At 49.1% G+C, this 25,728-nt stretch overlaps 1 protein-coding gene across 1 annotated transcript in view; it reads left to right on the top strand.

Moving 5' to 3' along the window:
- CAPN13 (calpain 13) overlaps positions 1-25,728 on the top strand; it is an 81,509-nt gene that overhangs the window by 43,473 nt on the left and 12,308 nt on the right. The window contains exons 6-13 of the mRNA XM_058426855.1: positions 4,451-4,625; positions 5,602-5,676; positions 10,364-10,455; positions 14,134-14,208; positions 15,297-15,442; positions 17,245-17,393; positions 22,754-22,765; positions 24,914-25,110. Of these exons, the coding sequence (XP_058282838.1) occupies positions 4,451-4,625; positions 5,602-5,676; positions 10,364-10,455; positions 14,134-14,208; positions 15,297-15,442; positions 17,245-17,393; positions 22,754-22,765; positions 24,914-25,110 (921 nt within the window). The remainder of the gene's footprint in view (positions 1-4,450; positions 4,626-5,601; positions 5,677-10,363; positions 10,456-14,133; positions 14,209-15,296; positions 15,443-17,244; positions 17,394-22,753; positions 22,766-24,913; positions 25,111-25,728) is intronic.

Here is a 25,728-nt window from a genome sequence, read left to right as displayed (position 1 = left end):
AGGAAGGAAGAAGGAAGGAAAAAAGAAAGTTCATGAAATGAAATGAAACAAATTTTAAAAAAGAGCAAGACCTCACAGTGATGATATTACGAAGGGGGAAGGCGGCACACCTGGAAATAGGACAGGAAGGTATGCAGAGGCCCAAGAGCAGGGACTCTCATGGGGCCGGTCCCCAGGGGCTGGAGAAAGGCTCTGGAGTTGGTTTGGCTGCAGCTGCTGTGGCTTCTGCTCTGCTCTGCTCCTCTCTGTAGCTGACCCGCTCCTCCTCCTCCCACCCAGTCACCTGTCTTTGCTATGCATCTTCCTCTGCTGCCTCCTCGCTCCGCATTTCTCAGGACCCCCACTTCCTCTGAACTCCTCATCAGGCCACCTGGCCTTGTGCCTCTGTCTTTACCTTCTGCTGCTTTCCACCCGATTCCCCGCCCAGTACCTGATTCCAATCCAGAGAGTTGGAGTCTTATTGGTCAAGACTGGGTCAGGACCCCATCGGCCCAATCAGCCATGACCTGGGTCAAGTGGCTACAAAGGGGCAGGAGCTGGGGAGGGGAAACTTGCCCTCAGAAGGGGCTTTGTGTGAGGCAGGCACTGCAAAGGGGAGAAGGAGGTGCCAGAGCTGGGGATCACTGCTAGCAGATGAAAGCAGAGAGGACCATGCCCTTGAGGAGAAAATGAGTGGAGAGCATCATAGGTCCAGAAAATTCTGGAGATCATCCTAACCAGCCTCTCAGCCCACAAATGGAGAAGCTGAGTCTCCATTTGTGATGAGATGGCAGGTGCACGTAGTTAAGCTGGGCCGGCCAGGTCTTTACTCACCTGACCAGGGGACATCGTTATCTTCCCTGTCCATTCTGCAGCCTTGCCGAGTGCAGTCCTGGGCCCTAGAGGTGGTGATAGCACCACAGTCCACCCCAGTCCCTGTCCTTCTAGAAGTCACAGTCCAAACAGCGAGGTGCCTCAAGACGTCTTTTTGTGCATTCTTTCTTTCTGAGGCAAACTTGTGAGAAACTAAAGTTTTTCTTCATTTCTAGTGTCAGAAACAGCTGCTCATTAGCATTTGAGAATGAAGCCCAGATAACAGCCAAGGTTGTTGAACCAATCCACATGTTTGGGAGGTTAATTCACTTCTAAGCTACTTACGAAAACACTGCCATTATCCTTTCAATACGGATTCAGCCCTCATCTCTTCAGGGCCTCGTTTGATCCTTATGTAAAAACGGGGAGACCAGTGATTCCCTGGGAGAATTAGAAATCTTGCAGAAGGAAATGATGACTTTGACCCCATTTTGTTAACAGATGACCTCAAGCAATCACTCAGCTTGAAAAGAAATAGGAACGTGGACCTGGCATCCGCATTCTACTGCTTAAAGAAATCTAGCAGAGGATAAAATGTCTCAAACTATTAAAGCTGTTTAAAAGGTCCCCCACCCCTCACTATCCAAAAAAGGAGGCTCTAAAATGCAGGGGTGAATCACATAGAATTATAGGGTTTAGAGCCAGAAAGGACATCTGTGAGCATCAAACCCCACCTTCTTTGAAAGATGAGGAAACTGAGGCTCAGCGAGGTGAAATGACTGGCCCAAGATCACATGCAGATGAGGATGGGGTGAGCACGATTTTCCCTGGTCACTATTTCCCACGCCTTCCCACCATCCCTGACACTGTCAGTCCTATAGGAAAATGATCTGTCTTTTTGCTGCTTGTGGAGCTCAGCGTCTGGCACATGAGGACCACAGCCCAAACGTAGGGAGCCCGTCTGTCCAGATGGAGAGAGACCTCTTCCCTCCAAGTGTGCAGGCAACAGCCCAGTGAACACATGGACTCCAAACTTTCTATTCTCCTTGCAGCTGGGGTGTCTGGAAATTAATTGGTCAAGTCAAATGAAAACCATATTTAGGGTTTTGTTTTCCCCAGAGGTCGTGAAATAGAGAGGAGATTGAGGCACGAGAGCTGGTAGGCTGCTTACCCTCCTTTGTGGAATCTCTACAGCATTTCAGCATCTTCTCTGGCTCTATCTGAATTCTTTCCTCTTTCATATGATTGCCAGGCAGAAAGACGTTTTCCCCAAATGAGGCTGAAGCAGAGGGATGGGGACAAGGCTGTCTCAGAATTCCTGGTTCAGGTGACAAGGAATAGTGGTGGCTGCGGTGAACACGGTTCTCTCTCTCTCTCCTTTCTACTTCCTGTCAGCAAAGGGGGCTAAGAATAGTTGCCATGTTCCTGAACATCAGCAGGGGCCGTGAGCTCATGTTTGGAAAGCAGAAAGATAGCTCCTTTTCAAACACCCAGCTGCTGCCGGGACAGGTTTCATGGGCATTGTGGATACGTAGTAAGAGAAGACTTCAGAAGATGCCAAAGGGCTCTGGCCGTGAATGGCAGGGAGTGCCTTTGGCTGTCTTGGGTGACTCCGAGGTGACTGCCGGATGCTGTGGGTGCAGGACGTCAGATGGGGCCCACAGGCAGTGAGACAGTGAAGTGACAGAGGGGCCAGGCCCCACCACGGCTTTTCTGGAGTGCTATTCTTTAGCACAGCCTTGTTTGAAGCCAGGAAAGGTGCCCTGAGCATATCACCAGGAAGGGGCTGTTGCAAAGAGCGGGAGGTAGCACTCGTGGGGAATGGGTTCCCAAACCCCAGTCCTTGTGAATTTCCAGCACCCTCAGCCACGCCCTGGTAATTGTAAAGGTAGCCAGAACCCACATGGGACAGCGAGGGAGTCCAGAGCTCAGCCCCAACCAGGCACGCTCACCACCAAAGAAGGCTCTACAGTTGACTCAGCAAATGCTCCAGAGAGAAGAATCTAGACCCTGGGTCAGAGAGAAGGAGAGCAGGAGGATAAGGTTTAGAACCAGTTTTAAAACAAGTCAAGATTAATCTGTCACATGGGGGCTCCTGTAGAGATGCCCCTTCATTCTGGGAATCCTCAGCTTTCTTTAATAAAAGGCTGTCTAAGCCATTCCTTCTAAGCATTCATGCCTGGGGCAGAGTCCTGCTGATAGTGACTGCTTGATACGATACTCATTTGCTGAAGTGAATCTACTGGAACTCTGTGTGATCCCCAGGAGGAGAGAATGTCAGAGGTGGAAACAGTGAGAAAGGAGTGTTGAGGACTGATCCAGTCCACCCTGCAGCTTCCAGATGAAAGGCCAAGGGCAGGGAGGGGAAGGGTCTTGTCCAGGGTGAAAGACCCAGTTGGAGGGAGCAGCAGGATAGACTCAGGCCCTGATCATGTGTGATTTTGCATTACCAGAACAAAAGCTGTAGCCAGGACTTCCTCCACTGCCTTCCACCCTGTGAAGGGCTCTGCCTCCCGCTCTGTGAAGGGCTCTGCCTCTGCCTGCTCACTGGGGAGAGGAACGTGTAGGTCCCTGGCAAGAAGCCAAAGCAACAGAGGCAGCAGTGAGTGCGGCTCCTGCTGGGTGGCTTTGATGCCAGGGTCTCCTGCCTGATCTGACCTCAGTTCCATATCCTTTGTGAGCTTGCCCTGCCTAAATTTCAAGATTCCATGGAACCCTTCCAATTCGCCTCATGGATGGGAGCTGAAGTTCTCAAGACAAATCTGACTGTCCAGCCCCTGCATGAGAGGTTCCTTTGTGACTGATCAGGCCTCCCTCTCTCCTGGGGAACATTAGGCCTCTTGGGTCTGGCCCTGCCCATCTCCCAGAAACAGAAATGCCATGGGTGGGGGTGGAGGTGGGGTGGCAGGAAGAGATGCTTTGGAGAAGGGGGTGAGGGTTTTAAGCTTTTGGGTTATGTTACGTAAGATTCATCCTTACCTATGTTACCTTCAGTTAAGCCAGTGATCTCCCTAATGATCTGGGGGCGAGTGGGTAACTCTGGGAATGGGAATTCTGGATCAGGGTTTGCAGAGTAAGAACAGTGGCTCCCAATGTCCACTGCCAGCATCAGGGTATGGCTGTGAGCTCTTAGACGGCGGAAATGGGGTTTTTAAACATATGCCTCTCATAGTCCCTCGCCCACAGTCAGTACTTCACACTGCTGTTAAACTGAATGGGAAGCAGGAGATACTCAACATGATAATATCCAGTACTCATTAAGGGATGGCCACGTGCCAGGCACTATGTGGAACATAGCCCCATGAAGCTCATTAATGTGCCCAAGGTCAAGCAGCCAAATTTGTGGCAAAGGTAGGGTTCAACCCCTGCCCTGTGGCTCCAGCACAGGCACTCCCAGCCTCTCATCAGTGCTGCCACTTACGAGACTGTGCAGCCCTGGGGGACCAGGGCAGGAAGGTACAGAGGATGGTAGGAGCCCCTGGAGTGGCAGACAGTGCTAGAATCTCTATCCAGGCAAATGGGAGGTGGGTGGCCATGGTCAGGGGTGGACCAGGCAGCCCCTTACCTGGGAAATAGGCAGAGGGTCAGTGCACAAGCTCCCTTCCCAGAGCATCTCACCAAAGGCACCACGATGGTTCATCCCCCATTCTCCTCCCAGGCTGCTCGGGTCCTATTCCGATCTGCACTATGGCTTCCTCGAGGATGCCCTGGTGGACCTCACAGGAGGCGTGATCACCAACATCCATCTGCACTCCTCCCCTGTGGACCTGGTGAAGGCAGTGAAGACAGCGATCAAGGCAGGCTCCCTGGTGACCTGTGCCACTCCAAGTGGGGTGAGTCAATGGGGAGCCCTTTTGCACCATTTCAAGCCTTTCCTCAGCCAGGAATGCTCAGCCAGGTGCCCATTCAGCTAAGGAGGGTATGGCAAGCTGCCACCATTAACGAACACTGGTAGCGTGCTTTACCCGGGTGACCTCACTGAATCCTACAGTAGCCTGCCTGTAAGACAGAAAACGCAGAATTCACTTCACAGAAGAGAAGGCGGGCTCAGAGAGGCTACCCAAAGTGCTCACCATCACACAGCTCATAAGTGGCTGGACAAGGCTTCCAATGCTGCTGTCCCAGAGCCTGGACCTACTGCTACAGCTCCCGAGCAACCAGTGGGCTTTACCATGCACTGGAGAAGGCAGCTTCAGCTCCTTTGTATTTTGCCTTAAGTTTACACTGAGTCCCCCAGGGCCCTCTGATGCTCACTGGCTCTGATGGCAGCACCCAAGGGCAGCATGACCCATTTTGAAAAGCTTGGGTGACCCTCCAAATTATTTGAGTCTGTTCTGAGACATATGGTTTCTATCCACGGGGATGCTTCCTTCATCTTGAAACATGTGGGCTTTGAGTCACACATCGCTAATCCAAAATGCCACCAGAAGCCCAGGATGCACTTTAAACTCCAGTTACTCCCAATGTGGGGGTCAAATGATTCCTACCTCCTGCAAATGTCCCAGCAGACATATTTGTGCTGTGTCTCACTGATGACATGTGGTTGATGGAGAGAGTAACACAGGCCCTTGGGACTCCATGGGGTTCCATCACTCATGGGGGTAGTGCCCTGAGGCATGAAATCCCTAGGGCCTCAGACACCCAATGGCCTTCCAACTCTGCCACTCTAGAAAAGAGTTCCAGGCCATATATCAGTCCCAAGTGAGTCAGTGGGGCCCAGATGGCTCAGCAGCTGTTTGGACTGTATTTTTCCATTTCTTTGAAGAACCTGTAGATGTCTAATGCTTGGTCTGCTTTTCTGCTTTGAAGCCAACAGATATAGCACAGGTGATGGAGAATGGGCTGGTGAGTCTGCACGCCTACACTGTGACTGGAGCCGAGCAGGTAAGGCTGGCTTCTGGCCTGTCCAGCTCTCCCCTGGCCTCTGCCCCAGCATTCTTGTTCCTCCCAACAGGGGCCAGAATCACATGAAAGCCCAACAAAGATGAAATGAGGATTTATCACCCTTGCCTCTGTGGTGACATGCACCATGGACAGCCTCAGCTCCTTCTGTTCATCCAAAAGTTCTGACTCCCAGTATCCTCCTTTCCGGGAACCCACCAGAGATCTTGCTGTCCTGTTGCTGATCTCAGACAACTCTGATCGTCTATCTAGACTGGGAGATTAGCCCCAAAGGAGGTAGAATGAACTACCCAGTTGACTCCAGGGGGGAAGTTTTGCGCTGAAAGGGGTTTTATTGGTTACACGCAAGCTAAATTATTGTAACAAAGACACTCCAAAATATAGGGTCTTAAGACAAAGTTCATTTTTCTCTCAGGTAAGCAGGTGATGCCAGGGTTAGTAGGTGGCTCTGCCATCCTCCACATGGGGCTTCCACCCAGAGAGACAGCGGCTCTGATCCCTCATCTCCCAGCCAGGGGAGAGAAAGGCCAGGGGACACTCATACATCCGTATAGAAGGCATGAATTGGAAGAGCATGCATCATTTCTCTCACATCCCATTAGTCTAAGCTTAATTATATGACCACACCAAGGCCAAGGGAGGCTGGGACATACACTGTCTAGCTGGTCCCCATAGGCCCAGATAAAACTTTATTCTCATGGCTGGTGCTGGAGGACAATCGTGCTCCTCAGTGGAAGAATTGACTTTGGCTGGACAAAAATGTATGTGATCACTGGCCTGGAAAATACTACTGAAGCACAACCTTCTCCGTTCATTAAGGAAGAAGCTGAGGCCTGATAGGAGAGATGTCTTTCACGAGGTTAGACAGATGGCACCTGAGAGATAGCTGGCCTGGACACTCTGTCTCTTTAGTGTCCATCTACATCTGTCACCACACTTGCGGTGACAGCACTTCCTGGCCATGGGATGGTTTCCTGCAAGTGTTCCCCGATCTCTGTATTTCCCACAACACTTGAGGTCTAATAATGTCTTCTAAGCCCTGAGAGACCAAGTTCCAAACTCTAGGGCACATAATTTCTCCCAGGACTTTATGGACTGAGGACTGCAGAGCATCAGGCTCTCTGTGTCGCTTTCTCATACTTGCCTGGCCTCTCCTCCTTTCCCATCTGTCTCTACCCATCTGTCTCTCTTGTCCATGGACCTGAGGCCAGTTGTTCCATTGTTTCATGTTTTGATCGGTGTCCCAATCACAAAACCAAGACAGTATCTCCTGTCTCTAATGAATGCTGTTTGGACAATAGGCCATTGTCCAAAATTGACCTTGGCACTTCCAGATTCATGGAAAGAGAGCTGTTGGTTAGTAATATCTGTTTGGGGCATGAGATGAGGAAGTCATGTACCTTGGCAATGTATTTGCCATTCTTGGACAAGATCCTTTTTATACATTGAGATAGCCTTTGTTTCTCCTCTGAACACGGAGGAGAAGGGACTCATGTACCCAGAGGTCCAGATGACCTTGGAGCATGAGTCCCCACAGAGGCTGGCTATGAGATGGCAGTGACTGCCGGGTTGCAGAGCAGCTATGTGAACACCTAGGGTGACAGAGGGGAACTCGGGAGTCCAAGTGCGGGCTCAGCTGCCGTTTGGGCTCCTTATCATGACACCCACAGCTCGAACATTTGTGCCCCCGTAGTGTACACTTGGAGTTGTTTCAATAATATACTGAGTGGTCTAAACAGAGCACCTCCCCTGGGAAGACAGGTGATCAAGACCACATGTCCCATGTAATCCATCTCTGCTCGACCATTCCATGTAGCTGACACTTCCCAGAACGTGTTCTAAGAAGCACTAGCCTCTGTGAAAATGGGTTTCCAAACACATTTGGAAAATGCAACTCACTATATCCCCTGCTTGGAGATTCAGAATGTACATTCACATTTTAAAGACTCCAAGAGGCCTGTATGAACAGTGTAAGCACTGCTGGTTTTTATTGTACCATTAGCCACAAAAGAATTTTTGCTAGGAATAACTATTAATGGCCAGTGGAACTGGCATTCAGGATAATTCATTTGAGGAAGTACTACTGCAGGGTAGATAACTCGGGCCACCTCCTGCCTGGTAGCACCTTTTCTGAGCACTGAGCAGGGTCAGAGGCAGAGTCAGTGGCCAGGGAGTGAAGAAGCATGTGGCTGGCCCATTCTTAGGTGTAGCCATGGCCTTGGCCTCGAGTGTGACCCCTGCTCCCCAAGACCAAGGCCCGTGCGACCACCAATAGGTCACTGTCATAAAGGAGGGACAGAAGGGCCCAAGAACTTGACTTGGTTAAAGATTCCTCCTCCAGAGAGAGGAGGTTATAACTCTGAACCACAAGTGCTAAGATTAAACCAGCCCGTAAATGTGGCATGCTTTTTAATCTGCTCATCCTCCCTCTAGGCAGGACACAGACAGGAAGATAAATGAAATTGGCATTTTTTATTATGCACCTAGCTCAGTCGGCAATTCCCCTGGGCAAAGGGGTGAGTGTTTATCTGCATGCCTCATTTAGCCCTGCTTGCAGCCCCTTTGAATTGCAGGCTGCTTTTCTCCCCCGCGCCCACTGGAGCCCCTGAGTATCTGTGAGGCACTGAGGGTGGCTCATTAAGCTGTTGGGGACACCAAGTGACCATTGCTTGTGTCCCTGCTCCATGAGCTCTGTCAGGTGCTAGCCGTTAACAATAAACTGTGTGCAAGGCCTGCGGTGCCTTAGGGTAAGGCAGACAGGGGTGGAAAACCTGGGTTTGTGCCCTTGGAGGCACTGAAAGTCAGAGCCCCTTCTGCTGAGGTACTGGCCAGGGAGCGGGGCAGGCAAGGGAAGCAACAGAAAAGAGCCTTATCTGAGCCAGGCTCCTGGGCCCATGTGTGACTGTGCGGCTCCTGCACAGCAATGCCCCACTGATGAGCATGGGAATTGACTAGGTGGCTCAAGGGTCACAGTCGAGGCCAAAGTCACAGCCACATCCAAGAACGAACCTTTACTCATGCCCAATTCCAAAACTAGGAGCCCGGACTTTGGATACTGACCGTGGCTGGATTGGAATTCTGCCTCCGCCGCTGTCTTAGCGGTCTTGAAAAAGTTGCTTAGCTTCTCTAGTGCTGTTTCCTTAGCGCAGATCAGCCGGCATCTAGCTCTGAGCCCTGCCTCCACCTGCGGCTTCTCTTCCACACAGCATTAGTCTATTCTACTCAGAGTGTTGCCCTTCTCCTCTGACCAAGAATCATGGAGCAAGTTCGCCCCTTTTCTCACCCCTCTGGGCCTCCGTCTCCTCAGACAACATTAGCACAGATCGATATCACAGCCACAGTTCAGTCATATTTTAATTCCTCTCCCCATGCTGAGGGCTGCCAGCTCCTGGGGATGCAAGTTCAAGGGTTGGCTGCTGTGTTGTTGTCACTTTCCCACAGTCCTGCCCTCTGGCTTAAGTGGTGTGAGGGAGCAAAGGGGTAGACCTCCTTATCTGAAGTGCATGACTATGAGTTACCCCAGACAGGGGGCAGGGAGAGAAGAAAGGAAGGAGGAAAGGAGGGAGGGAGAGAAGAGGGAAGGCAGGGGGTAAAGAAAGAAGGGAGGGACAGAGGGAGGAGAAAAACGAGGGATGGAGGAAAAAAAGGAAGGGGAAGAGGGAGGAAGGAAGAGACAGACGGAGGAAGAGAGGAAGGAAGGGAAGGAGGGATGAAGGGAGGCAGAGAGAAAGGAAGGAAGGAAGGGAGGGAAGGAAGGAAGGAGGGAGGGAGGGAGGGAAAAACAGGAGCAGGGAAGGGAAAAAGGATAGGGGCAAGGGGGGAAGAAAGGAAAGAAACAGAAGGAAGGAGGGAAGAAAGGGAGGGAGGGAGGAAAAGGAAGGAAAGAAAGAATGAAGGGAAGACAAGAGGGAGTAAAGGAAAGAAGGAGGGTAGGAAGGGAGTGAAGGATGGAGGGAGGGAGAAAGGGAAAGAAGGAAGGGAGGAAGGGAAGGGAGGGAGGAAGGAAAGGAAAGGGAGGGAGGGAGGAAGGAAAGGAAAGAGAGGGAGGGAGGGAGGGAAGTTCAGGCTATTGTTGGCCATCTTCTCTCAGACCAAGGTGTCTCATCAGCTCCGGGATGCAGGACGAGGAGGGCTAGCCTGGGCTATCTTGGTTCACAGGCCATCTCAGTCTTGCTCAAATCTGCCTCCTCTGCCCTCCTCACTCTCGACAGTGCTGTTGAGACTGCACCATAGCTCCCACTGGGCTGCCAGCAGAGAATCAGGCTGTGTCTGTGGAACAGAGATGCCATCCATGACAGGGCTTGGAGGAGGCTGGGGACCCATAAAATTCTCTGCATCCCGAAGCAACATCCCCTGCTGTTTATCTGCTATTAAATCTCAACTCACTCAGGTTCTGGGATTCAGTCTTAGGGAATGATAAAGTTGCATCTGCCCTTGCAAGGGGCTGAGCGGAATGAGGGGCCATTTCCTCATCTATCTCATTCCAATGTCATGCAGGCAGTAGAGAGACATTGATTTTTTTTTCCCTTTTAGTTTTTTTTCTGGCTGCAGCCAAATGAGGTCAGAAGTTAAATTGGTCCTTGGAGGTAAAAAGCAGCTGCATTCATCCCCCTTTCTGCTGACTTTTGCTGTAGAGCACTGACAGTTTCCTTTTCTGTTTTCTTTACAGATTCAATACAGAAGGGGCTGGGAAGAAATTATCTCCCTGTGGAACCCCTGGGGCTGGGGCAAGACCGAATGGAGAGGGCGCTGGAGTGATGGGTATGGCTTCTGGAAATCTCTCTCCATCCTTCACAGAGCGCTTGGTGTTGGTAGAGCCTCCTGCCCATGAAAGCAGGGGCTGTCTCGCCACTGTGCATCTCACTGCAGGCCTCTCCAGCTCACACCTACACATGGCTGTCAGTCCATCTCACGCTCCTGTGATGCCATCTGCCAAGCAACTATGAGGCACCTACTGTGTACACCCTGTACTAAGTGCACTGTGTTAAGCGGGTGCTGTGAGGTATATATGGATGATAAGACCCAGTGCCCAGCCTCCAGAAGCTTACAGTCTACAGCAGGGAATGCACATTCCTAGAATTAGTAAAAGTGGCGGGAGGCAGGGCAGGCAGGAGCCAAGCCCCGACTTGGCAAGACAGAGATGGGGAGAAGGAACTGCGTCCCTTGGAGGGACTCATGGGATTCTGATTCTGAACATGTCGCATCATCAGGGTGGAAAAGGCCTCCTAACTGGGGGCAGTTGGGGAAACTGATGCAAAGATCTTGATGATGTTTTTGTCCAATCTACTCAGCTCACCAGTCTTGCCCTACTGCTCCCGATGCCCATGAGTACTCGGTGCCTGGGATATAAATGATAAAGCTGTGCCTGCCCACACTTAGATCAGGAGGGACAGGAGCTAAGACATCCCATGGGGGCCCAGCTGTGTGGTCAATGCTTTCCCCAGGGAACTGGGCTGGCATTTCCCAGCTGCCAGAGGGGTGGACCTCTAGGCCCCCATCCCCTTGCTGACTGTGAAGGAGACAGTGGTCCTGAGAGGACAGAGAGGCTGCAACAGGTTACTTGCTCCTCTGGGCAGCCAGTGAGGATCAGCCTGGTCGCATTCCTCCAGGGGTCTGTGTCCATCCGTGAAAAGTGTGGTGACACAGCAGCTGCTGCGTCATCGCCCGTGGGGCTGGGGGTGGGGAACATGATCTGAAAAGAAGTGCAATCCATTCAGAACAGGAACGAGCCCAGCACACAGTGAAATCAATACAGTGAGGACGGTGCATTCTGGAAGGCGAATGCAGATCCAGCCAGTTCTAGGCCTGATGCCCCAGGCTAAGCTGTGGCAGGACCGCACCGATCCCCCATGACCTCGTCACCCCAGGCACTCAGCCAGTGTGGGATGAAAGTATGATTGGGATGGAGGGTGAGGTAAGCGGAGATGCAATAAGGGAGGAAACAGCACAATGAATTCCTAGAATAAACCTAACTGTGACCTCAGATGCCCCTGCGAGAATTGGGCAGCCGAACCCTCTCCCCGCCCGCGTTTCTCCTCTCTCACCTCTATTCTTTCTTCCTTCCCAGGCGTATCCTTTGCCCTTTCCAATATAAATCCTAATAACCTCTGGCCTTATCCAGTTCTCCTTCCCAGTCATTACTCCAAGTTGCCAAATATGGCCCAGAGGGTGACAGGATCAGCCAGCGCCCCCGATTTGAGGCTGCTGCTCTTGGGATAGAAGTAGAGGGAAGGCAAATGACAATGACAGATTCCCTAGGGTAGGAGAAGAGGCAATATATTCACAATTGATATTTTGCCCGTGTTTCCCATACTAAATATCAAATGACCAGTGAAGGCAACACGGGACACCAGGGTTTGGGGAAGAGAAGCTTCTCATGGGCTGGCATGTTCAGGGAAAGCTTCATGGATGGGACTGAACTTGAGTTGGCCTTGTGGCGGAGGAAGTATGACTCACTTCAGAAGAGATCACTAGATAGGAGGGGGATGCATAGGCTATGGCACCCAGCTGGGAACATTGATAGTCTGTTCCAGGCCAACAAGCCGGCCTGAGGCAGAAGAAGCTGGGAGAGAGAGGGCTGGGAGCCGACACCAGACAGCCTGATGCCGGAAGTCTGGATTTATCCCCTACAGGCATGGGCATAAATGAAGGCTTTTGAACATGGCCATGATCTTTGCAGAGCAGGGACTGGGGGAGACGGATCTAGCAGAACCTGTTCTGTCGGTACCTTGGCCGACTGCTGAGGGTCACCACTTTGCACCAGAAACCAGGCTGGAAGGAAGTGACGGGGACTGCATAATCACTGTCTCCAAGCAGGTGGTCGATTTCTTCCCTACTTTTTAGGAATGGAGATGGATGGAGAGCACCAGATGGTCTAATTTCAGCCATAATTGAAATTTCAGTCACACACACTTAAAGGCAAACTTGCATGAATCGATAGTGTATTGATTTACACTACATTTATTCTCCCTCACACATTGCAGAAAATGTAATTATCGCTTAATTATAAAATTGCCATTTTACAATACCACATCTGACTGCCTCAGCCTGCAGCCGGAAGCCTGAGTGGTGGCCCCTGCCTTGCTGTCCTAGCATAGAGCAGACCCAGGTTCCCCATGCAAGCTCATCCATGAGAAAGGTCTCATTGAGCTTTTGTGCCCCTGAAACCCATTGCCTACAAGCATGCCTCCCCTCTAAGGAGTGGGCTGAAGAAGGAGCAGCTGCTCCCTTCTGCTTGTGAGGGTCTCTTCCTCGCCAGAGACCCAAGGACTGGCTTCTGGAACACATGGTTCCAATGAAGTGGGCAGCATTAATTAATTAAGCAAACAAAAAATCACTGTATGCTATTAGGCATGCAATTACTTTTGCACCCACCTAATACGTGCCAAGACGTAGGCAAAATACCTGCGATGATAGGATGGCCAGCCAGGCTCAGGAATCTCATGGTTCTGGGAGTCTAGTGAGACATAGCAGCCAATACGCAAAGTCATGGTAACACAGCGGGCTATGGAAGCTCAAAAGACCTGGAACAGAGGGCAGGTGGGGGCCAAACAAGGCTTCCCAGAGGCAATGCCCTTTAAGAGGAAAGATGAGTAAGAGCAGGTTACAGAACTGAGAGGAGGAAGAGGGTGCCAGATGCAGGGAGCATCAGGGTGAAAGTTGGGGGTTGGGGGGGGTTTAAGGAAATGAAGACACTCACTATTGCTGGAGAATAGAATTCAAGAGTAGGGGTAAGGTGAGGAAGCAAGAAACTGGTAACATCGGAGAGGGTGGCAGAGGCCAAAGTTCTCTTTAAGGAGTGTGAACTTCACCTTAAGAATAATATGGAACCATTGACAGGTTTTAAATAGGGAAATAATATAATCAAGTTTACATGTTAGAAAGATCATTTCAATGGCAGTGTGGAAACGGATGGGAAAGTGGGCAGAACTGAGTTCAGGGAGACCAAGTGGATATCCAGAGGGAAGGGCAGGGAGCCTGAACTAGGGTAACAGCAGGAGGGATGGAAATAAGTGCCTGGCTTTGAGAGGGGTTTAAGAGGTAGGATCAATTAATGAATGCTATTTGACGATTGTTTGGATGTGGGGGTGTGAGAGAGGGACTCCTCATGTTCTCGCTCAGGCAACAGGAGGTGGCAGAGGATGGGTACAGTCAGGGACAGGTTGATTTGAGGTCACTATGGGACTCTATTGGAAATGTGGGGTGAACTGCAGCATAAATCCGTCTACACCTCAGGAAAGAAGACCAGGCTAGGGACAGATGTTTGGAAGTCGTCAACAGGTAGAAAATAACTGGGTCCTGTCCTAGGTAGAATGACACTGGCTATGTGCTCCCCAGGAACTAATGGTGGCATGTACAGAGGGTCCCTGTTGACCCACACATGGTTGAGAAAAAATGCACTGGAAAATCTCACCCTGTGGTTTGTGTGTCCATGCTCAGGTCTCAGGAGTGGGAGGAAACCTGTGATCCGCGGAAAAGCCAGCTACATAAGAAACAGGAAGATGGCGAGTTTTGGTATTTACCCTTCTTATACAATGGTGTTTTAAATCTTTATTGCCCAAGTCTTCAATCCCTACCCTTTTCCTTAAACATTTATGAAGATGGAAAATAGCTTTGCAGAGACCTGTTTAGAGGGAGCCTATTTTCTCTACCAAGACACAAAAACTTCAGATGAAAAATTATTGTAGGCTCCCTCTTGGTGGGAAAGTTATTTCAGTTATGAAATGCTGAACTTTCCAGGACATTTTAATAGTAAAAGAGAATATTGGCACCAAAGACTTGAAATCTGTGGTTTCCTGGAAGCTAGGATGCATGGTTGTCATGCCCATATCTTCTGTACTATCTTGCTGGGACCCTCGAGCTCCCCAGTTTCCTCTAGTGTGACCTCAAAAACAACAGCAGGATGCAGACTCTATAGCTCTAGGTGAGACGTTGACTTCATCACCCAGAAGTCACACAGGACTAGATGTTTTGAAAACACGTTCTCGGCCATATGCTCACATCTCAGAGCATGACATGTACATTCCTCAGAGGGTTGTCTGGTTTATGGAGTGATGTATTTCAATGGAAATTAACGTGTGGAAAGAAGCATGGATCTAAATAATTAAGAATCAGAGGGACAAATATAAATTAGAAGGAAATCTTTCCCAGTATCTCTGGTTTAATCACAGTAGGAGGTGGGATTTTAGGTGTGGAATCCATTTTAGGCTGATAAAGACCTCAACAATAAATTTGGCAAAACGCCCCAGGGGAAAAGCAATTTTCCTAGCAGCTTAGAGGACCCAGAGCAGAGAGAGACTGGCAGTCGTCCCACTGACCATGAAAGGGCTCACCATTGGATCAATGGGTTAAGGAGATGGCAGTAAATGATAAAGCTTCTGCCAGGTGACAGGCAGACCCCAGAACTTGACTGTGTCCTTGCCTTGCCCTCCCAGCCACTGGAGCAGAAGGACTGAAAAGACAGAAGGGTGCTTGATGGTGAATGAGCCAGGATCAGACATTGGCCTCTGGGCAGGACGGTGGCTATGCTATAAAGTCATAGGAACCCCCACCCTGGGGACACAACCACTGGTCACTGAGTGATATATATCTGTTTTTAACAGGATGTCATGTCAAGATTTCCAACAGAAATTCATCACCATGATTATATGTAGCCAAATTCCAATTACCCTGGACCATGGAAACACACTCCACGAAGGATGGTCCCAAATACTGTTTAGGAAGCAAGTGATTCTAGGAAACACTGCAGGTAATCATGACACTGGTGGTCACCCTCCCCAACTGGAAGCTGGCTGCCCCAGCCCAGCCCTTGCATGGCTTCAGCTCTCTCTGCTCCTTGATTCTGGGCCATGAGCCTGAAGCTAAAAGGAGGGGAGTTTGTCAGCATGAAGAGACAGCGACTGCTCCTCTAAGTAAAATGATTGCTGTAGGGGCGAAGCAGAAGAATCTCTGATGTGATTCTCCCCAAGCCCTCCATGCTGTGCCAATATCCTTCCACTAACCCCCTCCCACTTCCTGGGAGGAGAGCAGGCTCACCACCCTCCAGTAAACGTCCAGGACAAGGGGGAGGGCTGCAGAAAGAACCCAGGAAAAGAGTCAGGGCCTAGGTTGGACCCTTGTCTTTGCCACATACTGGCCTTGTAATGCTGGAAACATAATTGGTCACACTGTCCTCAGCCTCCCCAATACTCAGCAGTGGAATTCGTCATACCTGTCTGTCCTTGAGTCTAGAGAGCACTACCTAGGCACAAGGGAGACTATCCCTGCCCTGTCTTGGCAGGTATGTCCCTGCTGAAGTCCCACAGGTAGGCGCATCTGAGCCTGTCTTTGAGCTCCCCTGAGATGAATCTTGTTGATCATGGCCTTGGGAAAGTCACATTCCCTCCCTGTCCTTCTCATTCCCTGTTTGTGGCATTGTTGAGTGAAATAGCTCCCTGTGAAGAGGAACCAGAGTGTGCTTATACATCCTTGATAAAAGAGGCTGTGTAAACAATGCATTTGTGTGTGTGAGTGTGTTTGTTGTGTGTTTGCACCCAGGGATGTGTATGCATCCCTTCCTCTGGGCACCTGCCTGCCGGGATGGTTTGTTTGAATGAGCCCATACCCCAGGGTGTCCCTCTTTTTTACCTCCAGGCTCTAGTGATCTACAAAACTTCTGCCCAGAGAACCTTATCACCAGGAGGTCTTGGGCAGAACTTCAAAAGCTGCTGAGTCACTCTTGGGCAGCAAATTTACTGATTTCTTTTCCAGAGCTGCACCTTTCTGATTATAGGGCCAAGGCCCTCTTCCCTGGATACAATGCTTATCAATGAACTAACAAAACCTGTACATCAGGGCCATTTTTAGTAATACTTTACAATGGAAAAAGAAAAGGGAGCCAGTGGTCGAGCACCTGCTATGTGCTGCTAGATGCATTTTAATGCACCATCTTATCCAGTCCTCGCAGCATGTCTATGCTATGATGGTCCTCTACGCCTCCCCACTCCCTTGCAGAGCTCCCCCATTGTCAGTCCAATCTTCTGATGTGTATCAATTCATCTCTATCTTGACTTGTCTTCATTCTTCCATGTATTTGAATCTAATGGTTTTCACATTAGCTCGCTCTCTCTTATTCTGGCTTTGATAAGCCTGCTTGGATAGAAGAGTACCGCAATTGCCATCTCACTGCCTGTTTTCCTGTCTCTAGTTGTGCTTGGGTGGTTCATGCCATTTCAAGGCTCTGATGGTTACCACCAATGCATAAGCTCACATGTAGCTGGGAACCCTGGAACTTCACTTATCATTATAAAATAGACTTTGACTTTACAGTTTAAGAAATATTTCTCACACAGTAGGGACTATACAACCTCTCCTGTGTTTAAGAGGAGGAAACCAAGGTTTAGAAAATAAACTTGTATCTCAAGTAGTAACTGTGGGGATTGGGATCCAGGCCTTAGGTCTCCAATCCAGAATTCACAACACAACCCCACAGAGCTCTTTGCACTGGACATGGCCCTGCCCAGGAGTCCCAGGAGTGGAGCTGAGCTCTAGTAACAGCTCTTTCTGATGCAGGAGGACCTCGGAATGATGCTCAATTCAACTTCTCTGTGCAAGAGCCAACGGAAGGCACCAATGTTGTCATGTGCGTCACAGTTGCTGTCACACCACCAAATTTGAAGGCAGAAGATGCGAAATTTCCACTCAATTTCCAAGTGATTCCGGTAAGGCAGCCTGCTCCAGGGCTTTCCCTTTTAGAAATTCAGTGTAAACCTTGAGCTAGGGAGAACAGCTCTGGCCAGGCTGGGAGATTTGACTGCACCACAGCCTTGGAGATAAAGCCCAAAGAGGCTGTAGCATTCATCCAGTCCAAGTCTAAATGCGCAACAAATCTGAGGCCAGAAAGATGACACTCAACCATGATCACAGTGGGACTCACCTCCTGCCTGTGTCGCTTGTCAGCGTTTTCTGGGATGCTGCAGAATCTAATGCTTGCTACTCAAAAAGTGGTCTGGGCCAAGACCAGCTGTTCTAACAAAGCAGATTCTGGGCTTACTCCAGACCTTCTAAATCAGAATGTTTAAGGACAGAGCCTGAAAATCTGCATTTTCATAAGCTCTCCAGGGGCTTATGTACATTAAAGTTTGAGAACCATTGGCTAAACTTCGGAAGTTGCTTAGGAAAGAAAAAAAGCTGTCTAAACTATTCTGAGTATAAATCCAGGAGGTGTGTTTTTCTCTTATGTTTAGACCAAAGTCGAGTCATCATTTGGTGGCTGGCATGCAAACTTCTGCTTGGCTACCCTGAGGCCATGTTTCCCTTCCACCCAGGCTCTCTCTCCTTTCATGGTTTTATGAAACTTTTATTTAGGTTTCGGGGTACATGTGAAGGTTTCTTACATAGGTAAACATGTGTCACGGGGGTTTGTTTTACAGATTATTTCATTACCCAAGTATTAAGCTCAGTACCCAGTAGTCATCTTTTCTGCTCCGCTCCCTCCTCCCACCCTCCCCACTCAAGTAGATCCCCATGTCTGTTGCTTCCTTCTTTGTGTTCATAAGTTCTTATTATTTAGCTCCTACTTATAAGTGAGAACTTGCGATATTTGGTTTTCTGTTCCTGCATTAGTTTGCTAAGCATAATAGCTTCCAGCTCCATCCATGTTCCCATAAAAAACAGCTCTTTTTGTGGCAGCATAATATTTCATGGTATATATGTACCACGTTTTCTTTATCCAGTCTGTCATTGATGGATGTGCATTTAGGTTGATTCCATGTCTTTGCTGTTGTGAACAGTGCTGCAATGCACATTCACATGCATGTGTCTTTATGGTAGAATGCTTTATATTCCTTTGGGTATATACGCAGTAGTGCAATAGCTGGGGGAATTCATTTTTTTAAAATATCATTTAAAAGAAAAAAGCTACAAAAGAAAATCTGATTCTCTACTCCCTGCTATTCCCCCAAACAATTCACTGCATCCCCCAAATCAAGTGAAGTTTCTCAAATCATACACCCCACAGCTTCTTTGCACTGATGTGGATAATTAAGATCATGCACTCATCACATGCTGGGATCCTCTCTCCTCATAATAGAGTTGAAGAGACTGAGGCCCCCAAAAGTGAAGTGACGTGGTCAGAGTTAATGGCAGAGTTGAGACTGGCTTCCAGAGGTCCCCCAAGCCTTCAGTCAAACACACAAGTCACCTTTCTGAGCACCAGGGATATCAGAGGTCCTTTAACAGACTGAGCTGGAGCTTGAATTACAGTGTCTCTAGGAATGATTTCAGTTTCTGTTCACTGAGCTGAAGGCAAAATTCACAGCTTTGGGTGTCAGTACATTTATGGACAGACACGGCTCCTGGGTACCCCAGACATGGCTGTGGTTCACACTAATAAGAGGGCCTCACAGTGAGAGAATACAGCTTGTGTCTCTCTTATCAGAAATGCTTTGGACCAGATGTATTTTGCATTTGAGATTTGGAGGATTTTTGCATTATACACTTACGGATTCAGCATCTCTAGTCCAAAAATTCAAAATCCAAAATGCTCCAATGAGCATTTCCTTTGAGTATCATGTTGGTGTTCAAAAAGGTTTGGATTTTGGAGCATTTTGGATTTCAGATGTTCAGATTAAGGATGCTCAACCTGTACTTCAGAAGTGCAAGCATGTTCACATTCATTGTCTCAAAAGCCCAATTAGCCCCACTTTTGTAGGTGTGGAAGCTAAAGCTCAGAGAGGAATGACCTATCCAAGGTGCACCTTAGAGGTGACAGGGGTGTTTGATCCCAGGGCTTAGGGTCTCAGGTCCAGGGCTCTCAGTAGGGCTTAGGTGCATGCCTTTCTGGTGATACTCATGGCTCCAAAAACCACAAAGATTCTGGCTCTAGCAGAAAGAGAGCTTTTGTGTTCTGCTCTCCTTGACCATAATTCCATTTCCCAATTTCAGGAATTTGGTGGAGAGAAATCGCTGGGGTTTAGCACAGTAGTTTTGAGGTGCCTCAAACCCGCTGATGATATCAAAGAATATTTCTTAAGGATGCAGTAGTACACGGTTGTTATTTTCATCACCACCTGGTACCTGAACACCTTTTCCACTTTAGGGGAATCCTGGTGGGAGGCAGGGCCCAGCCTTCTACTGCAAGCAGCTAGAGGCCAAATATTCCCTCAACCAAGCCCTTGGATGCAAAAGTTGTAGACTTGTGACCCAGGCCTGCCCAATTAGTGCTCCCTTCATCTCCCCCTCATCCCTCACACACACACACACTCAGTCACTCAGAGCCTTGGCATTCGAGGAAATAACCAAAGCGGGTGGGAACAGCTGACGATTATTTGCTGTGTAGCCATCTTGTCTGGCCCCTGCCCACCTCTGGGCTGCATTTTCTAGCATCCCATCGATGCTGTGAGCTGTCCTTCCAAGAAGCATCTTTCAGCCCACCCCAGCCTGAGATAGTTTCCAGGGCTTTCAGACGAGAATTCCTGCTGACTCTGGTGCCTTCTAAGAGGACCCTCAGATTTTCCAGCTCTCACCTCTGGGAAGAAAAGGCTAAAGGCAGAGGGAGAGATTTGGGAAAGGCTGAGAAGGAACTGAGGCCCCTAGTCTGCCCAGCCAGGATTGACCAGGTCAAACACCAAAGAGGCCTACTAGAAACATCTCAGCCAACTCTTCCTTCTTCTGAGCTAAGACAGAAGCCCAGAGAAGGATCAGAGCTGCCCCTGCACACACGCAACTTCTGAGGCTCTGTTCACATGGGTGACCACGGGCCTTGTGTTGATTCACCCAAAGTCTTCACAGTTCAGGAACCCTACCAAGATTGTAACCACCCCATTTTTAAAATGACATCAAGCCCACTTTCCTACTTTTCTGCCAGAGATATGTTACTTCTCACCATTCACCAATTTGCTGAAGGAACACTCAGACCCAAGAGCTCCTCAGGCTTCTTGGAGATCCCAGCAGATCTGGCAAGATCCCGATTGAGTTAAATGTCAAAGAACAGTTCAGACCTGGACAACTCAAATGACACTTGGGTTACTTTCACAGTTCAGCTGAGAAACAGCCATGTACCTGCCAGCAGCCAGGCTCTCAGAAGGCTCCAGGGCTCAAATGGTGTCTGTGGCTCCAGTGCTGACCTGCTGATATGAGGATGCTCCAGCCCTGGCATGGGCCTGTGACTCCCCAGTTGCTGTGGGAGCACTGCTCTGCTTTATGTCCAACCAGACCCTGATGGGATGTGAATAGGCAGGGAGAAGACAGGACAGTGAAAAAGATGAGGGTGGATGAGCCGTTTCATCTTCACCTCCCTCAAAGTTCCTCCCCAAGGCCTGGACTTTCCACCTTCTTCCCAGCTCACCCTTGGCCTCCAGAGAAGTCGGCCTGGGAAAACTAAGAGGTCTGTACATATGGGTGGGGCCCAGTGTCAACAATGGAAAAGAATCAAGCCATCTAAGGAAGACATCACCTGGTGGTGACAGGGCTTGATTACAAAGCAAGCAGAACAGCTTCCCCAAATCCCAACTCTGCTACTTAAACTGCTGAGCCTCAGTTTCTACACCCACAAAATAGGGAGCCCAGCATCGGCTTGCAGGATTATTATGAATATCCAACACATTACATAAAAGTGCTTTGCAAACTCTCAAGAAGCTTACAATGGAACTGCATCCTCAGGTATTCCTTCTACTACATGAAAAGACTGGAACATGGGTATCTCCCCATTCATAGGCACACAGACATTCCTACAAGCATCGGGGGTGAGAGTGCAAGAATAAATTCCCATCTATTTACAGTGGTCTGATGGAATAAAAGAAGTTGACTTCTCAGGGAAGCTCCCGGTGTTAGGGAGCTTACATTTGCGCCAGGTTCTGTGCTATCTGTCAAAATCTCCCCCTTCCTTTCAATGCGATCATCATTGCTGTGAAGAGTAACCACACCTTTCAGGGCTGACCAAAGAATACCTCCTCCTCTCAGACACCTCCTTTTCTGCCTCAGTTTCTTTCCTCTTGCTGTTCTCTGCGACTGAGTGGGTTTCATTTTTTACAACCTCACACAGAGCATGAGTAAGCAGTCATTTCAGTTCACCTCTAGGTGTGCCAAGGAACAGGCAGGCCACACAGGGAAGAGGAACGTGTTCCACTTATAAATTTTTTGAGGTTATCCTCATTGATCCATTCCATAACGCTATCAGAGGAAATCTTGACACCCAGTGGATCACCAAATCAGTCCACAAGCACAGGGAGATGTGTGGGATGACATCTTCAGGCTGCAAGAGCCATGGTCTTGGAAAGGGCCGTAAGTTCTACCACCCTATTGGTGGTTCTCACCATACAACTTGGAGAAGGTGCAATATTCTCCAGCTCTAATGTTATCACAGATATAAGTAATATTTGTAAAATTCATACCTAATAAATTTAGGACAGTCATGTGTGCTTACAGCTATCATGTGTCTGTTAAAACTAGTCTGCAGATTGGTCCATGAATGCTTTGTCGAATCATGAAAGTTAGAGTGCAATAGTGTTTGAAGACTCTGAGTGATGGTGTATCTTGTTTGTAATAAGAAAAATTTCTTTTGTCTTTACTTCATCTTATTAGAGAGTGATATGTCAGTGTTTAAAACATGCTTTGCGGCGGCCAGGCACAGTGGTTCATGCCTGTAATCCCAGGATTTGGGGAGGCCAAGGCAGGGAGATCATGAGGTCGGGAGTTCAAGACCAGCCTGACCAACATGGTGAAACCCCGTCTCTACTAAAAACACAAAAATTAGCCAGGCATGGTGGCACGCGCCTATAATCCCAGCTACTCAGGAGGCTTGGGCAGGAGAATTGCTTGAACCCAGGAGGCGGAGGTTGCAGTGAGCCGAGATCATGCCATTGCACTCCAGCCTGGGTGACAGAGTGAGATTCTGTCTCAGAAAAAAAAAAAAAAAAAAAAAGCTTTATGGCATAATAGGTATAAAATAAATTCTTTAAAAGAGAGGAAAAAAAGGAGAAGGAATGCAGGGATGAAACCACTGAGCCAAGCTGTTCAGTTCTGCTTGCCTTTTTGTTTGGGTCTGAGTTCCTAAATCTGCCTTTCTCCCTATTTCCAACAGGCTGGCTCACAGGTATGGCTCAGCGTCGTCCTTGCCCTGCACCTCTGCTGCCGTCCACTGGTGAAGTGTTAGGCCACTTCCAACGCCCGTGGCCTCCACGTGTTCAGTGGCTGCAAATTCAGTCTCGCTAAGTCTTACATCAGACACAGGCCTAAAATCCCCAAACAGGTTCACAAAGCAGGAGAATATTTAGCTGTCCTGGTCTGAAGCTTTGACCCTTTGAGCTATTCTCTTGCTAACATTCAAGTGACACCATCCTCAGGCCCACGGCCTCTGATAGAGAAGATTGAAGGAGCTGGTTCCTTTTTATTTAAGATGAGAGCAGCACTAAGGGGTACCTTGGAAAGATCTTCAGCCTCCTAAAGTAGTCAGTCCCCAAATCCTCCATAAGCAGGATGCATGCTCTCCAAATGCAGCTTCAAGGCACATCCTTGAGCCCGTCTTTCAAGAAACTGCCACCCTCCTAAACAGATCATCTGGCTCAGGATGGTGAAAGGTGACTTGCCCATATATGAGGAAGGATGGAGAAGGACAGGTGGAGTTTGGAATACCTATCCTCACAGGCACTCAGACCTACCCCTCTGCCCATGGCTGAGAGTGCTGAGCCCCCAAGAGGGAGGTGTATCTGCCTGGGGAACCACAGATGAAACGGGGGAGCAGGATGTGGCCACAGACAACAAAGAGTGATTACAGCACCTCCAGGCCTTCCAGGGGAGCCTGCCTGTGACAGTGGTGGCCCAGCCACAGAGCTGGGGTCAGGATCTGACTCTGGTGCCTGACACCCCAGCTATGAAGTGGAGGGTTGGGATGGGCATTGAGAGAAGCACTCAGGTGCAAGGAGCCATCAGCGTCTCAGGTCCCAGAGCTGGAGAACAAAGTGGCACTTAATCCAGGAAAAAGCACAGGACCCATCCCTAGAACTAGAGTCGGGTCTGTGCATGACCAGTCCTGGGTGTGTGGTTTGTTGATGCTGGGTACTCTGAGCAATGGACCAAGAACCCCCACGTTGTTCCCCCACACTCACACTTCTCACTGCCACTGAGCAAGTCTGTTCTGAAGGATCAGGAGCCTGGACAGGGCTATGAGGGGCCAACAGAGGGAGCAGGACAAGATAATGGGTAAGCAGGGAGACCGTTGCCTTCTAATTGTAGGAGGCACGCTGCCCACACACCTCTGCATGCCCACTGCCTCCCCGTGCACCCACATATGCATGCACACTCTCTCATACCCAGAGCCACGGGACACTGCTGACCCTCTGGAGAAGAACTGATTCCATCATTGCTTTTGCCATAGGGCCCAAGCAAGTCAGGCTCCCAAACCTGCTGAGGCTATTGTTAATGTCAGCAAAATCACGTTGGAGATGCCACCCTGCCATATACTTGGGGCAGTGGCCTATCTCCTGTTTCACCTTGGAGCCCAGACCTGTCCCTACCCCTGAAAAGAAACTTTCCCCTTTCCTGTTTTCCCTGCAAGGCATAGCTCATAAATAATCATTTCCTGTTGCATAACCATTCGAAATGGAATCCCTATGCTTGACTGTAGTGGGGAAAATTTGTTTAGCAAGGGGTTTTTATTATATAATATGAATGTGACATCTGGTAATAGGAACTGCATTATATTTATTGTTTTATCTCTAAGAAAATATTGAAATAAAAGGAAAATGATCAGGGCCCATTATTCTCCAATGAGAAGTAATCTCGGTGCTTCACTGGACAGATGAAACAGAGGAAGTGAAAAGAATTCCATTCTGTAATAGTATAGCAGTCCAAAGTATTCTGCTAAACATTCAGGAGAGAAGGGGCTTTAGGGGCCCCAGAAGCAAATCAGTGTTGAAACGATGTCACTAGTTTCCATGGAAGTTTTCTTTCTATATAAGCAGGGAGAGAAAACTCAGAAACTCAGGATGCTGTTAGACTCAATGAGATAAAACCGTGTGTAGTATTTCTTTGCATCCATTGTACTGTCCAGGGTCTAGATGAAATGACAGTCTAAACACTACTGCTTTTTGAGAGTTCAGCTGAGCACTGTCTCCATTTACAGAGCCTGTAATGTTATCTTGGTGAATGGAGAGGGTCTAGAAGGTGGTGAGTCTTTCTTGGTGCCTGGGGTCCATGCACAGAGGAGGCTTTCTCACAATAATTATGCTTCCTCTAATTCCAGCGGTTCCGGGAGAAATTTCCACCCGTGTTTTTTTCCTCGTTCGGAAATGCTGTCCAAAGCTCAAATAATAAATTCCGCCGCAACTTCACCATGACTTGCTATCTGAGCCCGGGGAACTATGTTGTGGTTGCACAGACACGGAAAACATCAGTGGAGTTCTTGCTCCGAATCTTCCTAAAAACGCCAGACAGTGACAGGTACAGAACCCTCTGGGATTCTAAATGTTTTATTCTACTTAACTTTATAAAAACACATTGTGTCGTTATGGGCAGTGCTCTGTGCATTTGTGCAGCCTGTGCTATGTCAGTGGGGACACGATATTGGCCCCACTCTAGAGCAGCTCACCATAAAGGGGGAGTGAGAAAGTCTATGAACCAAGAACCAGACCACAGACAGGATGGGTCCATTGCCAGATGGAAATGCAAAGTGGCACGGGAGGACTGAGTGGCAAGAGGGACTGAGGAAGGCTTCTTGAGGGAAATGGCACTTGAGCCGGGCTTTGAAGAAAAACATAATTTAATAGTTTAAAAGCGAAGGCGATGGTGGCCACGGGAAGGTAGGTAGAAGAAAAAAGCATGAATGGCGGCAGGGAAGTGGCTGTGCACAGGACTGCTTGGAAAGTAGCATCGGCATCCACACAGGAAGGTAGCATTTGGCCAACATGTTGCATGGCCTGAAATGTGGGGTATAGCAGGGAGACAGTAAAAGATGGGGCCGGGCGCGGTGGCTCACGCTTGTAATCCCAGCACTTTGGGAGGCCGAGGCGGGCGGATCACGAGGTCAGGAGATCGAGACCACGGTGAAACCCCGTCTCT

The sequence above is a fragment of the Hylobates moloch genome, unplaced genomic scaffold (genome assembly GCF_009828535.3).
Source record: "Hylobates moloch isolate HMO894 unplaced genomic scaffold, HMol_V3 SCAFFOLD_13, whole genome shotgun sequence".
NCBI classification, from domain to species: Eukaryota; Metazoa; Chordata; class Mammalia; order Primates; family Hylobatidae; genus Hylobates; species Hylobates moloch.
The sequence above is the reverse complement of the archived record's forward strand: the minus strand, read 5'-3'. Positions and strand labels throughout refer to the sequence as shown.